This window comes from Pristis pectinata, chromosome 21, assembly GCF_009764475.1.
Source record: "Pristis pectinata isolate sPriPec2 chromosome 21, sPriPec2.1.pri, whole genome shotgun sequence".
Lineage (NCBI taxonomy): Eukaryota > Metazoa > Chordata > Chondrichthyes > Rhinopristiformes > Pristidae > Pristis > Pristis pectinata.
Window position 1 is genome coordinate 33,006,696 of NC_067425.1, and position 14,792 is coordinate 33,021,487.

At 39.8% G+C, this 14,792-nt stretch overlaps 1 protein-coding gene across 7 annotated transcripts in view; it reads right to left on the minus strand.

Annotated features, from left to right (window-relative positions):
* Positions 1 to 708: 708 nt before the first annotated feature.
* Positions 709 to 14,792, minus strand: part of LOC127581386 (serine/arginine repetitive matrix protein 3-like) — a 271,960-nt gene continuing 257,876 nt past the window's right edge. For all 7 annotated transcript variants that reach the window (XM_052035765.1, XM_052035761.1, XM_052035763.1 and 4 more), the window contains one exon: positions 709 to 8,156. In XM_052035765.1, the coding sequence (XP_051891725.1) occupies positions 7,943 to 8,156 (214 nt within the window). In that variant the 3' untranslated portion in view covers positions 709 to 7,942. The remainder of the gene's footprint in view (positions 8,157 to 14,792) is intronic.

A 14,792-nucleotide genomic window follows, 5' to 3' on the forward strand; every position in this document is an offset into this window, starting at 1 on the left:
GCCGATGAAAGAAACGCTTACATTAGTTATAAAGATTTCCACAAAATCAGGATGAACCAAACCACTTTAAATAGAACTGCATTATTGTCGATGTTGAAGAATCATTCGCCCAGCTTCCCCGCACTCCCTCATCTACAAAGGCACAGAGTTAAGCAGTGCCTTGATTTTAATCCATGATATTGTCTCTCTAGCCCTATAATTCCCTGAGTCACATTTATTTTTGTAATTCTGGCTTCTTGATCATTCCCCAATTGAATTGCTCACCTCTTGTGGCATTACTTTTCCTTCCTAGGCCCTGTGCTCCATATTCCCTCCATAAACTTCCCTACCTCTTTACCTCTCTTCCCTCCTTCAAGGTATTGGGCAAAACAGTGGGTTTTGAAAAAGCCTTTTGTCATTTGCTCCAAGATCTCCTTCTCTATCTTGGTGTCAAATTTTGTTTAATCCTATGAAGCAACTTTGGATGTTCCATTGTGTTAAAAGTGCCTTATGAAGGATACTGCACAAGAAAAAACTGGGCAGCCAAGGGTTTTTGTTAATGTTCTAAGAGAGCTGATGGGGATAAGGCTTCAGTCCCTGTAGCAGAGGAAAAGGAAGATTGGACCAAAGATGAAAATCAGTATGAACGGGCCTTTCAATGTCTCCGCTTCTGCAGCAGAAATCAAAGAATTTCACATGGTTTATCATATACTCTTTATTTCCATGTTAACTAGTTACACTAATTACTAAGTCATACACAATCTCAAAATGCATTCTACAAACAGGTGCAGAATTTCATTTGCTGAACCTCCTTTTCTTGTTTAATGTATTAGGAGGTGAAAAAAATTTGGAAGTGCTCAAGCTCAAGGAAGACTTAAAATTCCCTGATACACCAGCAGTCATTGTAATACCTTTACCAGCACTGAATGGGTGGCAAAGATGCATGCTGGTGCTAATCAGCATAGGGTATTTTGTGTCTTTTTAAAGAGGCAGATCACCCCTTATTCTTTATTGCTTTTTGATTTTTCCAACTTTGAAAAAATGTTAGAGCTAAGCAACTACCAAATAATGAAACATACCATATCTAGGAATATTTTGGGTGGTTGGTAACAAGCAAGGTGGTTGGAGGGCCTATAACTCCAGTTACTAGGACAGATCGATTGACAATCTCGAGTAAACAGCATTAAGCTACTTTGTGGTACATAGAAAGAAATCAAGTTGGATAGCCAGCCTCAAATCCTAGCCAGTAAAGCCACATAACTCCGCACCATGAACAGCTTTTCTTCTTTTCCCTATATACTTCAACAGGTGATGCAGAATCCAAAAAGGTATAAATTTATTAATAGTAAAAGATAGAGGGAAACATCATTGTTTAATCATTCATGCTAGAATTTTTGATTGAATTAAAACAAGTTACTTTTGTAGATAGTATGAACACTGCCAATCAATCATACCTTCTACTGCTACATACATTTAAAGTCTAATTAGACCAATTGCTTCAATTTTGTTTAAATCTGAGATTTATCTCCACAAACCATCTAAAATTACAGGATGAACTTAATGGATCCTTCAATGGTGACTGTGCCTGTAACTGTTCAGACCCTTTTGCAACTTCTCTGCCTCTCCACTTATCAGATGTTCCTTAAAATCTGCTGCTCTGACAAAGCTTGTGGTCATTCGACCTAGTCTTTCCTTATACAGCTTGGTGTCAAATTTTGTTTGACAACACTCCTGAAGCATTTTGGCATGTTTTGCCGTGTTAAAGGTGCTATATAAATACAAGTTGTTGTGGGGTTGTTGTTTTATATTCCAGTCCCGCTGCACCGATAAAGAATGATCAATCACCATTTATATTCAGATAATATTGATTAGTGTTTGATTTCCTCTGCAAATAAAAAATTACTGCATATTGCATTGACATATCTTTCTTTTACAATTTATTGGTCCAATGTAAATGTGATGTAGGATCCTGACCTTGGGCAATGGTGTGAAAAAGCTATCTGCAAGTCAGCAGCCTGCTTTAACTCTCTCCCCAGTTTTATTACCAATAACTTGAAAGGAAACAGAAACAGGACCAGAGGTATGCCAATCTACTATCGACTGACACTATCACTCAAAGTCACAATCTTCCCTTGGGTACCAATTGAAACTCTACAAGGGTGTACTTTTAAAAAAAATACTCAACATATAATTTCACACCAATAATTTTCATTTTTTTAAAAGAAATGTGCCCCTAACTAGCACATTTGGGACTCTTTGCATCCAGCTAACCCGAGCAGCTTCCAGCTGCTGTCATATGTATGTGAGAAGCTGCAAACTTGTGCTCGTGCATGGCTCTGAAGGGGGAGGGCTGGGGCAGTGAAATGTTGTTTGGGCACCGTAGTTGTGCGTAGGAGCACTCATAGACTTTTTTCTACTCTCCTCCTGAGCGACACACGTACATCCGATGTGGCTGTTAAGATAGAAGGCCTGCTAAGTGAGGAAACAACTGTGACTCTCACAGCCCCATGAAGTCAGACGTCATGCATCTAAGGTGGCTACTGCCGTTCTGTCTCAGTATTCATTACTCTGCATAATGGAATTGACCTGGGGATCAATCCTGTGTCACTGCAGTCACAGCGATTTTTATAAATCAAGTCCAAATTTGGAGAGGTCCCAATGGTCCATGAGATCCCTTCAACCAACTGCTATCAGAGAACTTTTGAACTCTGAAGAAAATCAAATACTTCTTACAATGATGACTCCTGATCAATTTTAACAATTATATAGTTTAGTGCCACTTCATGATGCATGGAGTAAATAGCCCTGTGTTCATTAATGCTTTCCAGGAATTTCTTATTCATTTATTGGATGTAGGTATCACTGGTGTTAATGCTCATCTCTAATTGCCCCTGAGGACCACATTGTGGGTCAGGAGTTGCAGGAAGGCCTGATCAGGCAAGGCAGGTAGATTTCTTTCTTTAAAGGGTATTAGATTTTATGACAATCATGACTTCATGGTTTTCATTACTGGGGCTAGCTATTTTTAAAATTCTCAGTCTTATTTAATCAATTGAATTTAAATTCCCCAGCTACCATCGTGAGTTTCAGAATCATGTTTCTGGATAAACTAGTCCAGTAACGTAACCACTATGGTATCAAGCCTGTGTGGTTGACATATCATAGGGAACAAGGGAGAACTCCAAGCTCCACCACAATTTCAAAATTAAAATCTCTGGATTCCTGGATTCTTTAAAGATGGACATTTATTAGAATTAATTTAAGCACTGTTTTGGATGGGGTAATTTTATACTAAACCATCTGTTTAATGGATAATAAAAGTGACTGATTTGTTAAGTCCCATCAATTTGTGATACATATATTGAGAGTAATGGGAACACATGAATAGTACTTACAACGAGAATGAGACTGGCACAATGGTTGTTTTGACCTGGTTCACTTCAGGCCTCGTGTATTTTAGAACCTATTGTTGTCCTTTATATTGGATTGAGTTGGTTCTGAACTGATTTTACACAAAGTATTGGTGTTAATGTTAATCTTTACACGTAGGAGGGTGGATCTGTTAAATCCTTCAAAAACTTAGCTCACCCGTGACACACGGTTCTTCAATGATAACCAAGTTAAGAGAAACACATTTAATACTGTACAGGAAAAAAAAGCAGCATTTTGGAACTTCTACATTTCAACAATACAATTCAATATAACACAAATAAACCCAAATTGTACAAGACTGAAGGGGGCTTATTACATGCCACCTTCAAAAAAACATTTTCATATAATATTGGTGTTTCATTAAATGCATTTTAACTACTGAGGTACATATTTACAAATAAGTTAATTGTTACCAAATAAATAAAAGACAAAAGGACAAATCCCAGAACTCTAACATCAAATGTTTCTTATTGGGATAGCAGTAGATCCTATGAGACTTGTGCAATAAACTGTGAGGTTGCCAAGTTCCTTTTATAAATATACCCTTCAACACCGATAGTTGAAATATGCTTTTTTTGGGGGAAAGGAGCCTGGGTTCACAGGCGACCTCAATAATAGGTTATAATATAACATGCTGTGTAAAAACTACATCACAATAAGCCCCTCTCCCGATGAAATGTTTTCCACTGTTGAACATCCAGCTTATAAGTATGACTGTTGGTAGAACCATTGTGTTTTGAAATGCTTGGATTACAGTGGAACTAATTCTGTTAAATTATATCGCTGGTAGTGATGGAATCATTCATGGCATCATCCTAACCACTGCTTGCTAAGGTAACATCACAAGGACTCTTTACCCCCTAATTATGCTTGAAGTTTTTGTTCTGTTTGGCGCTTGGTTATCCTAAGAAAATCAGACAATAGGTTGCATGCTGTCTGGATGGGTCAGTTTTCTCCTATCTTTCACTACACATTCACATAAACTTCCCAAATCCAACACACTCGCCACACTTGTAGAATTTTCAGAATATTGTAAGCTATTCCATAATAAATTTTATAGTGAACACAGTAAGTTTCAAGGGAGTGTGGGAAACAGAACCAGGTGAGTTTCCAGGCAGTGCAGTAACTGGGGTATTGGTGTGGGAAGGGGAGCAGAGAATCTCAGAGCACAGATTATCAGAGTTTTATTGTATAATCATATAAGTGTGATCATTTTCTCTTCCACGTTGGATCCTGTTATCCATGATGAATCCCAGAATTCACTAACACCAAACTTGGCAGAAGCCACATCTCCATGGTGCCAATAAACACTAGCCTTGCCAATGTCACGCAGATCTCCAGAGAGAATACTCAAAACAAATCCAGGAATTGACAGGATAGAATTACTAAAGGGAATAATATTCCCAAAATCTCAAGGTCTAGGGTGTCATGGACCTGAATTAGATTATTAAGTATTGGGACAGTTGCATTTATAGGCTAAAAACATGGAATTATCACAGATCTGCATGTCTTACTGTGATTTTTTACTTTTCATTTTTGAATTGGCATAGAACCAATTCAGCAGAGGTTGTAGAGTGAATTTTGTGACCTTTACATGAGGATGCTATTTTAAAAGGAAAGCTGTAGTAACCATACCTGGGCAGTTGCTGCCACTCAGCTCTCACTATGGTTCCATTCATCTATTGTGGACAACCTAGAGCCCCTCAAGGAGATTGTACAGGACTGTGAGGGACACCTGAAACATCCCTCCCTTCCATCGAGCTACTGTGAGAATAGAGCACAAAGTCCTAGAAAAAGGCAGCTTCTGGAACTTGATGATCACAATATTTATGTGCTATAATCAGCTACAAAGAAAAAAGCATTCAACAGAACTTATTTGTTCGAAATTGATAACCCTAATCTCATCTGTAACTGGTCACAATAGAGCTTGCAGCATATGAAGCTTTGCAGGGTAGTCCAGGATTATTAGTTTACCATATATTAAACTAAACCCAGCAGTTACATCTGAATAATCTGCCTGCATAAGTACCCTTTTTTAATATTTGAATCATTTTGGCCTTTCGCTGACTTTTGGCTTAACCGCCATTTACAAGCAATTGAGGAATATGGCAACATGGTGCTGAAACATGCTGAGAAAAAGACCCAAAAATAATCAAATGTTTTTGCATTTCTTCTCATTGCCTACTCTGTACTTGAAATGTTCTTTCTGCAGTCGACTTTGGAAGTCTCACTGCACAAACAAATGGGCATACAAACTTGGAAGGGTTTTTCTGGCACTTTGCTAACATTTGATAAAAATGTTCTAGATATCCCACAGTTCAAATTGAGGCAATTTATTTTTTCTTCACTTAGATCTGCCTAATCTGGAGTCTATTGTTTATGTTCAGATACCTAATCTGGTGGTGAAGGAAGAGAAGAAAATAGTTAAAACGTAGAATGAATGGAAACCAGACACCATGGTGTGGTGGGGTGTTGGGAGTATAGGAGGAAAGGTGAAAGAAACAGTTACTAATGAAAAGAGGATCAAATAAGCTTAAAATATTCTGCTAGACTGCAAAATAATAGATAAATTTGTGTGCCATTCACTGTAAAAACCCAATTAATATCGATCTGCACCAACCTTTCAAGTTTTTCAGCATCTTCTGCCCCTGCCTTTCAAGGTTTAAAACATTATGCATTGGGACTGACATCCAATCTCTTGTGACAACCTATCTTTCCTTCTATATTATTTTACTTCCTGGACTGCAGCTTTCCTCAATTCCTTCTTTCAGTTCTTTATACTAGATACGTTATAAATAGCAGGGCTTGCAAGTCACAGGGATTCACTGAAAGTTACAGATGCAACTGACCAGACCCTGCTTAAAACTGCACATCCACAGGACATACGTGAATTGGTCACCTTCCCCCTGAGAATGTAAATAAATGTTGGTGTTTGATACCATCAATCTCCTACAAGTCAAGTGGTCAGGGGAGAGGAAGCTGCTCTGGATTAACCCTTAATATAGCACACTGTGAAAAGTTGTGATTATCATAGAACAGTACAGCACAATACGGGGCCCTATCAAAACTGCGACTCAAATCTGCCAACTCTAGAACTATGGATGAGTTTTCCAAACTCCTGGCTCAAGCTTACAGTTTGAGCTACTGAATAATGAATTTCAGTGTATTCAAATGTTTAATGTTGGTCTGGAAACTGATGCCTCTTATATATGGACTTAGGCAAATACAGAGTTTGCCTGTTAGCCACTGGATCTGTCCATTTCTCTCTAATCCTCCCTTTCTCTAAATAGTTTGTTTGAGACACCATGTTATTCTTCAATCAACTGCTGGTTACACCAGTGCTCGAACCTTTCATCAATTGCTTTTTCACTTTCTGCAAACTAACGATTCAAGTAGTTTTAATATACTACAAGGAGACAAGAGTGGTAGAACTCTAGTCACTGGAGAATGGCCATTTAGTGAGTGAAGGCGTAACCTAAAATAATGAGTTCAATGAAATATGCATGGTGACTAATGAGATAACATTAAGGTTTTGCCTTAAATAAGCCAAGTAATGAAAGAATAGGAAAGTAATTAAAAGAAAGACAATTGCTTATGCTGCACAACATTTAAACGTATATTTTTGAGGCATTCTCAACAACGTTGCTTAAACAGGCCTCAACTAGCAACCAGCTGTAAGTAACTAGAAGGAACATAATTCCACATAAATTGTTGCTTCAGTACCATCTGTGTTATACAATTCCCAGTTGCTTATCTCTGAGCCGCACTCTTGCCGTCCCCCCCTACCCAACCCCCATTTGCTAATTGGACGATATTTACAGTGCATAGTTTTCCATTTTTGCAACCAGTGACTTAATCCCAGTTTCCCTCCCATCGTCACAAGCTCAGCAGGAGGAACTTGAGAACGGACTACCGTTGTAGCTGGCGTTGAATGAATGAGACCAAGTAGAGAGCTTCCATGCTAACTTGTCCACTTGTTTGTCTGCTGTGTTTCATCCAGAGGCTCTTCAAAAAATATCAGCGCAGAAACTCATGAAGATTTGTTCAGTGAAAATTCCAGTCCACCAGAAAAGAAGTGTTTTTAAATAGCTGCATGTTTATCATTTGGAGGAAGTTGCTGACTTTTGGTTCAGATAACTTCATGGAAGAATTCACTTGCAGAGGTTTATAAGTTAAGTTTTTTTTTTACAAAAAAACAAATTCACTTAAATCCCAGCACCAGGCAAATAGTTTGAAACTCCTGGAAGATGTTGACCAGAGAAACACACAATGGAAATAGATTGAAGACTGCAAAACTGTTATGTACTTCCTTTCATCAGTGCTGAATGCTCTGTAAGCCTGGGACCAAGAACTCATCAAGGCTATCTTGATATAAATATATACTTGTTATAATATAAATCTGGTTGCACTGATCTACTGGGTTTACTGATGCTTGCAGCTTCTCATCCCCTATTTTGAAAACGAGTCAGTAGCTGATACTTACTGTTGTAACTCTCAGTTTTATTTGTGCGCGGTTTGTTTAAATCCACTCCTAAAAGCCTGTACTTTCGGAGCTGGTACGACTATCATAGCTGGCTGTCCGGCTGCGAGTCCGGCTCCGGCTTCTGCTCCTAGTCCGGCTCCGGCTGTATGAGCTGTAACTGTTGTAGCTGCGGCTTCGACTCCTGCTGTAGGAAGAGTAACTGCTGAGGGAGCTGGGTGACGATGGGCTGGGCCTGTAGTATGGGATAGGCCGCTTACGCGCACTGAATGAGTGGGGATACCAAAAACAAACAGGGAGAAGAGACAGGAATGAAGCTGAATTAGTTACCACTCTATACAGACCACTGGTAATAAACTGTTGCCACTGTGACTTTTAAACACAGTGGGCAAATTTTCCTGCTTTGGGAATCTGGAGCCTTTGGGTCAAATCTACAAGGTAGACAATATGCCTTCCCCCCAAATTCAACGGCCAAACAATCTAAAGGCACCAGGCACCAATGCAGGAAAAGTTGCTCAATACAGTTCTTCCTTTCAAAGAATTGCAAGGGGATTTTCAGAAACATTAACAGGAAGCAAGAAGTTCATGTTGCCACAAAGCTGACGTGTATATAGGTTTTTGTTAGCACATGCACAATGTCTGACGTGGTCAGTTTATCCAGTCTTTTGAACAAGTCTGATTCTTTACAACCTGGCCTACGTCCAACTTAGCATCAGAGCTGTTGAGTACATGTTAAAAAACAGAGGGAATATGGAGAGATTTTGTTTATTGAACGGTATCTGAAATGGCCAAACAGTGACGTTCATATGGGAATTCGACGTATGGTTATAAAAGAGAGGGGGTTAATTTTTTTTTAATGTTTAACCAATCCTAATTTGATCTTAGCTTTCAAACTGTTTAAAATGATGATATATTTTGATGTTAGTTGTAATTCTCGTGCTACAAATTCAGGTGACTATTTTTTCCTCAGACATTGGCCTTTGGTAAAATAACACAGAAAGTAGATCAGACAAGGTACTCCAATAAGTAAGAAACTTCTCAGTTATTTGTGCGGAATCTGCAGAGACTTGCTCTGCCAAAGTTATCTCGGGTGATGGTGTGCTGCATTTAATCTTTTTTTAAAACTTGCTTTCAAGGTTAATTGCTTACATCATGAGCTTACAGGCCCACGAATGAATGGCCAAGTATATTTAATTATAAGGGCAATCTGACCCAAGGATGCAGGCACATCTGCTGAAATGCTCCTCTCAAAATGATACATCTCATAAAGCTTTTTAGAGATTATTAATGGAGGATCTGCTGTTAAAGGATCGTATGAGGTCAGTGATAGGGCAACAAGGTTCCTTAAACATAGATCTTGGGAGGTCAAATGTGAACTGCAGGTAAAATAGATAGGACTTTCCTCCGTTTTCCTCCCACATTCCAAAGATGTACGGGTTAGGAAGTTGTGGGCGTGCTATGTTGGCGCCGGAAGCGTGGCGACACTTGTGGGATGCCCCCAGAACACTCTACGCAAAAGATGCATTTCACTGTGTGTTTCGATGTACATGTGATTAATAAAGATATCTTATATAATTCAGCCACGTTTGGGCAGGTAGGCATCAGATGTCCAATGGACACTGGCACATTTGTAGCATGAATTATGTAGGCTGTATATTGGAAGGGGCAACAACGTATGGAATGCTATTGCCTGTCAGAAGCATATGGAGTGGACAAATCATGACATTAATCAACTTGCAACATTGACCAAGCTCTGGCATTGCCAAATGGGAGCCCAATGATGTAGCAAACGCCAGGTGTTCAAAATCCACAGACGTTAGTGAGCAGCAGGAAGGGTCAACCACATGCGCAACTCAAAGGGGATCACTTTGGTTCTGCTGCTCCTTCACAACGTGCACAACAGCAACTTTAAACATGGCTGGCATGGACCAGTTGGGCTGAAGGGCCTGTTTCCATGCTGTATGACTCTATTACTCTACGCAGAACACACAAGGGGCTGAGGGGTTTGGTTTGTCTTTACCAAGAAGTCTACAATAAGCATTGGGTCCTTTAGTAGTTATTTGAATCTTAAGAGTCATAAAATCATACAACTGTATAGCACAGAAATGGGCCCTTTTTCAGCCAACCTGATCCATGCTGACTGTGATACCTAATTATACTAATTGCCAAGGCTCATCTCCCTCTACACCTTTCTTGTCTAAGAACCTGTCCAAATGCCTCTTAAACATTGTAATTGTATCTGCCTTCATCACCTCCTCTGGCAGCTCGTTCCAGATAACCACAGAGGGTTGAAAAACTTACTCTTCAGATCCCCTTTAAATTTCTCCCCGCTTTCCTTAAACCTGTGCCCTCTAGTTCAAGACTGCCCTGCCCTGGAAAAGAGATTCCGACTATCTATCCTATTGATGCCCCTGGTAATTTTATAAACCTCTATAACGTCCCCCTCAGCTTCTTACATTCTAGTGAGAACAAACCCGGCCTACCTGATCTCTCCTACAGCCCTCCATTCCAAGCAACGTTCTGGTGAATCTCTTCTGCGCTCTCTCTATCGCTACCACATCTTTCCCGTAGTGTGACAACCAGAACTGTACACAATACTCCAAGGGCAGTCTACACAAGGTTTTGTACAGCTGCAACATTATCTCCCAATTCTTATACTCAATGCCTTGGTCTAAGAAGGCAAGTCTATGGAATGCCTTTTTCACTGTCCTGGTCACCTGTGTCACCACTTTCAGGGAGCTATGGACTTACACTCCAAGGCCTCTCTGTACATCAATGCTCCTAAGGCCCCTGCCATTTACTCTATTTATTCTTCCAAAATTTGACTTCCCAAAGGGCATCGTCTCACACTTATCTATATTAAATTCCATTTGCCACTGCTCCACTCAACTTTCCAGCCAATCTATGTCCCGCTGTATCCTTAGACAACCTTCTTCCCTATCTACGACTCCACCAATTTTTGTGTCATCTACAAACTTAATAATCAAAGCACTTATTACAGACTTCCACTCAGAAAACCATCCTTCCACCACTACCTATCACCAAGGCAATGTTGGATTCAGTTTGCCAACGTGCCTCGGATCCCTTGTGCCTTAACCTCCTGGACCAACCTACTGCGCAGGACCTTCTCAAGAGAATCAGACCTCCTACGTTCTCATCCAAGTCACTTATATTTATTACAAACAATAAAGGTCCCAGCACTGAACCCCTGGTACGCTTTTCTCGGAGTGCAGCATGACTGAGAGAATGAGCAGAAGGCACGTAGAGCAACACTACCTGTGAGAAGAGGGAGGATGAGAAGAGATAAAAGGAGGTCATATCCGCCATGAGTTATTGGGCATCAATTCACTTATCTGAACTGCAGTGGGGATCAATAGATGTTCAGTAAGGAGGTCTTCAGTAAGGTATGTCACATGGTCCAGCTGCAACTGTGATGCCAGACATGCCGCCTTGTATTACCTTCATCTTATAAAGCAGAAGAGAGTGTAGGAAGAGGGGCAAATGGACTGTAAGGAGGATATTGAGAGGTCTCAACTGTGATGCTGGCAATGGCTCCAGTAATGACTGCTTCAGTATTGTCATGCAATCCCTTACGCTTCTGGTTTGCTTTGTTCCAATTTACGATTAGCCTTTCCAAAATAAAACCTTATTCACAACATCTGCAAAGTCAGCTTCACTGCATCAGTTATTTTTCAAATGATGGACTTGCCACGTGTTGAAAATTGCCAGTGTCCTGTGAAGTGTTTAGATTGGTTACTGTTCATTGCTATTGACTTGAAACGTTAACCCGGTTTCCCTTGCCACAGATACTGCCTGACCTCCTAAGTATTTCCAGCATTTTCTATTTTAAATTTTATTTCAGATTTCCAGCATCTGCTTGCTTTTTGACTGCTGTTTATTTAGCTTATTTTTGATACAATCCAACTTAATTAAACGCCAGTTAATGTTTTTGAGTGTTTCAAGGGCAACTGGTGAGGTCAGAATTGGTTTAAGCTATGATGCCCTGCACTTGAGGGCTTCAACAGTTACTGCCTAGGCTCACACAAGGGTGATGAATCAGAGGCCTGTTGGTAGCTATGGAGTCAGTACCCTGTGTAGACCAGAGGTATGGGGAGGAAACGGGGAGAAACGATCTGGTGCATTATCTCAAATCAGTTTAAGCAGGGCATGAATCATGGCTTTGTTTGGTTTCAGTTAGGGAACAGACCCCTTCAAGTAGGCAGGCTCTTGTCAAACTCACCAAAAGACTGGATTGTACTCTTGCACACAGATTATGTTCTGGTGTGCATAGGAAGTGTAATTAAAACACCTCCATAAAGCTAGACAGAATTTTTGTAAACAAAAAGCCAAGTGAATTGATTCTCATAGCTTCAGTCAGTGAAGATTACATTTACACAGATGCAAGGTGATTAAAATCACTATTAGATTAGGGAATCATCTAATACGAAGAAATGCAATCTGAAAAAAAAACATTTCAAGAGTCCGATTATCAGGCAGCAAAAGGCTTGGCTTTTCAAGATTTGAAAAATAGGCAGAATCGTCAAATTATCACAAACAGATTAGAAGAAACATAAACAAGACAAAATCAACTCCTGTCTCTCTCATTTCTGTGTCAGTGTTTTCCACAAAGCTCATTGAAGTAACAGCCCCACCTCTTGTAAAATACCAGCCTCCTTCAATTCACCAACTCTCAGAACCAAGAACCATCAATTTATATTTTGATAGGGAAATAGATATTTAGTGAAAACTTACTACAAATTCATAAGAGTGACAAGAAATTACATTGCATTCAGCTATTTACATCCAATCAAAATTACTGATTTCAATAAAAGTCAAAGAATGAATTCTTTTAATTTTTTATGTGGAGAACACTGAAACATTGTACATTTTATTTGATTGCTAGCGTAAAGTTCATTAAAAGCTATTTTTCCAGTATTAAAATGGAGGAAGAAATTACAAAAACGATTAGTTGAAAGCCTGTGCTGTCCTTCTGAAAGATCAGGAACACCAGGTCTACAAGAGGTGAATATAACATTGGTTAGTAGCATGTTAGATTAGATAAGAAAGGGCCTGCTCAATGGGGTGGGGAAAATTCCAGGTACTTATCAAGATGACTGGAATGCTTGTCTGTCATGCGGGAAGGATAAGTTCCAAAGGCATATCCCAATATACTTCCTGCAATGAGACCCCAAGTAAAACAGGGCCACAAACATTTGCAGCTGTTAAATCCTGTTTGTGGATCTTCGTGTTATAAATTACAGACAACAGTTCAAATTAGGAGATCTGGTAATTGTCTGGGATTGGCAGTATAGTAAAGCCAAACGGAAACACAAATGATCCTAAAAGCAACTAGCATTCAGCTTATTTGCCCTTTCCTTTGGGTCAAGGCGTTCTGAAAAATGATTTTATTAAGCAGACTGCTACCATGTGAGCAGGTTTAGAGTATTTACTGATGTTCCTGCCCTCAATATGCCAAATTGCTCGCAGATCAAAATGTAAATGGAACACTTCATCCAACAACAACCATGGGGTCAGACTGGCAACGCCTGCAGAGAGCAGAAACAGTCTTACTTTAAAATCCAAGTATAGCAGGGAAATGATGGGCAAAATGAAGCAGAGCTGTTTTCAAACGAGGCTTCTAAAGAATTTTATGAAATATTCACCAGTGAGCAGTCCTTCTTAAACTTGCAATCCCAAAAAGCAAGACCAGAATCTGTTAGATGGCTGTGCAATTTGCTGCTGTTAGCAAAGAAGCAATGATTCATTTTTGTACAACATCAGATCTGCACCAGACTCAGATGATGTCCACGTGGCATGCCCTTTGTTCTACATTCCACCCTTTAATGTTTACGTACATAAAGACCATCAGCTCTCTAATAATGAGATGTATTATTACTCTAATCTACTCACATCAGAAGCTGAAGAGCTGCAATCAGCCAAATGGCTGAAATGGTAAATTATTTGCTAATTACTTAACAGTATTATTTTTAAATGGTCAAGTAGAACGTTTGAGCTTGTTAAAATGGAAGATAACGTAACGCAGAAAGGAATGGGGCAAGGGTTGTATTGAACACCTGGCCTGATTTTAACCTTCCTGTTTTAGTCACCTGGCATAAACAGTTTTTATTCATGTCCTGAATTTTTATTCATGTGCAGAATGGCTAGTTATACAGCAAAGTTCCCTTTGCTTAACAATTTGCTTTAGTGTATACCTTAGTGAGCCTTCTTGTTTTTCATCTGACCTTTCAGGACAACACTGATGATTTGTGCTAAGGTAATTAGGCAGACACTATTCTACCTCATTCAACACACATCTCTAGGTAACAGGCAGCGCAGACCGTCATTGGACGAGATTTATTGCCTGGAGATGAAAGGCCAGTACGCCAACCTGTTGACTTCCCCTTCCAAGTGACTTTAGACTGTCAGTTTTAAGACTTTGTGTGACTAATGTAGGGTCAGCATCTTGCTACTTGCACCTATCTCTTTTGTGACTTGTTCATTGTTTACGTTTGACTTGGGAGAAATAAAGATTATAACAAAATGTGGGTCCAGTGGACCGAAACAGCGGTGGAAAGTAGTTAGTGGCATCAAGTTCCAACACCATGACATCAGCTGAATTGCAAGTACACTCTGAAAGTTTGCACAATAGATTAGATAAACGTGCCCCATCACCAGAGAGGCTTCTGCTGTGATGAGCTACTACTTAAATGATTCAGTAGGGACAGAGAGAGAAGTGTTGGCCGTACAGAGATGGGATGCTCTTCTTTAAATGCCTCACAAAATGGGGTTCAAGGTAGGACAGCTTCACTCCAATGCAGAGCAGCGGTTACCCAGGTAACCAGAATCCGATGGAGCAATCTTCGCCAAACCTTCAAGTGGGAGGAAAAATGAGACAAAAGAC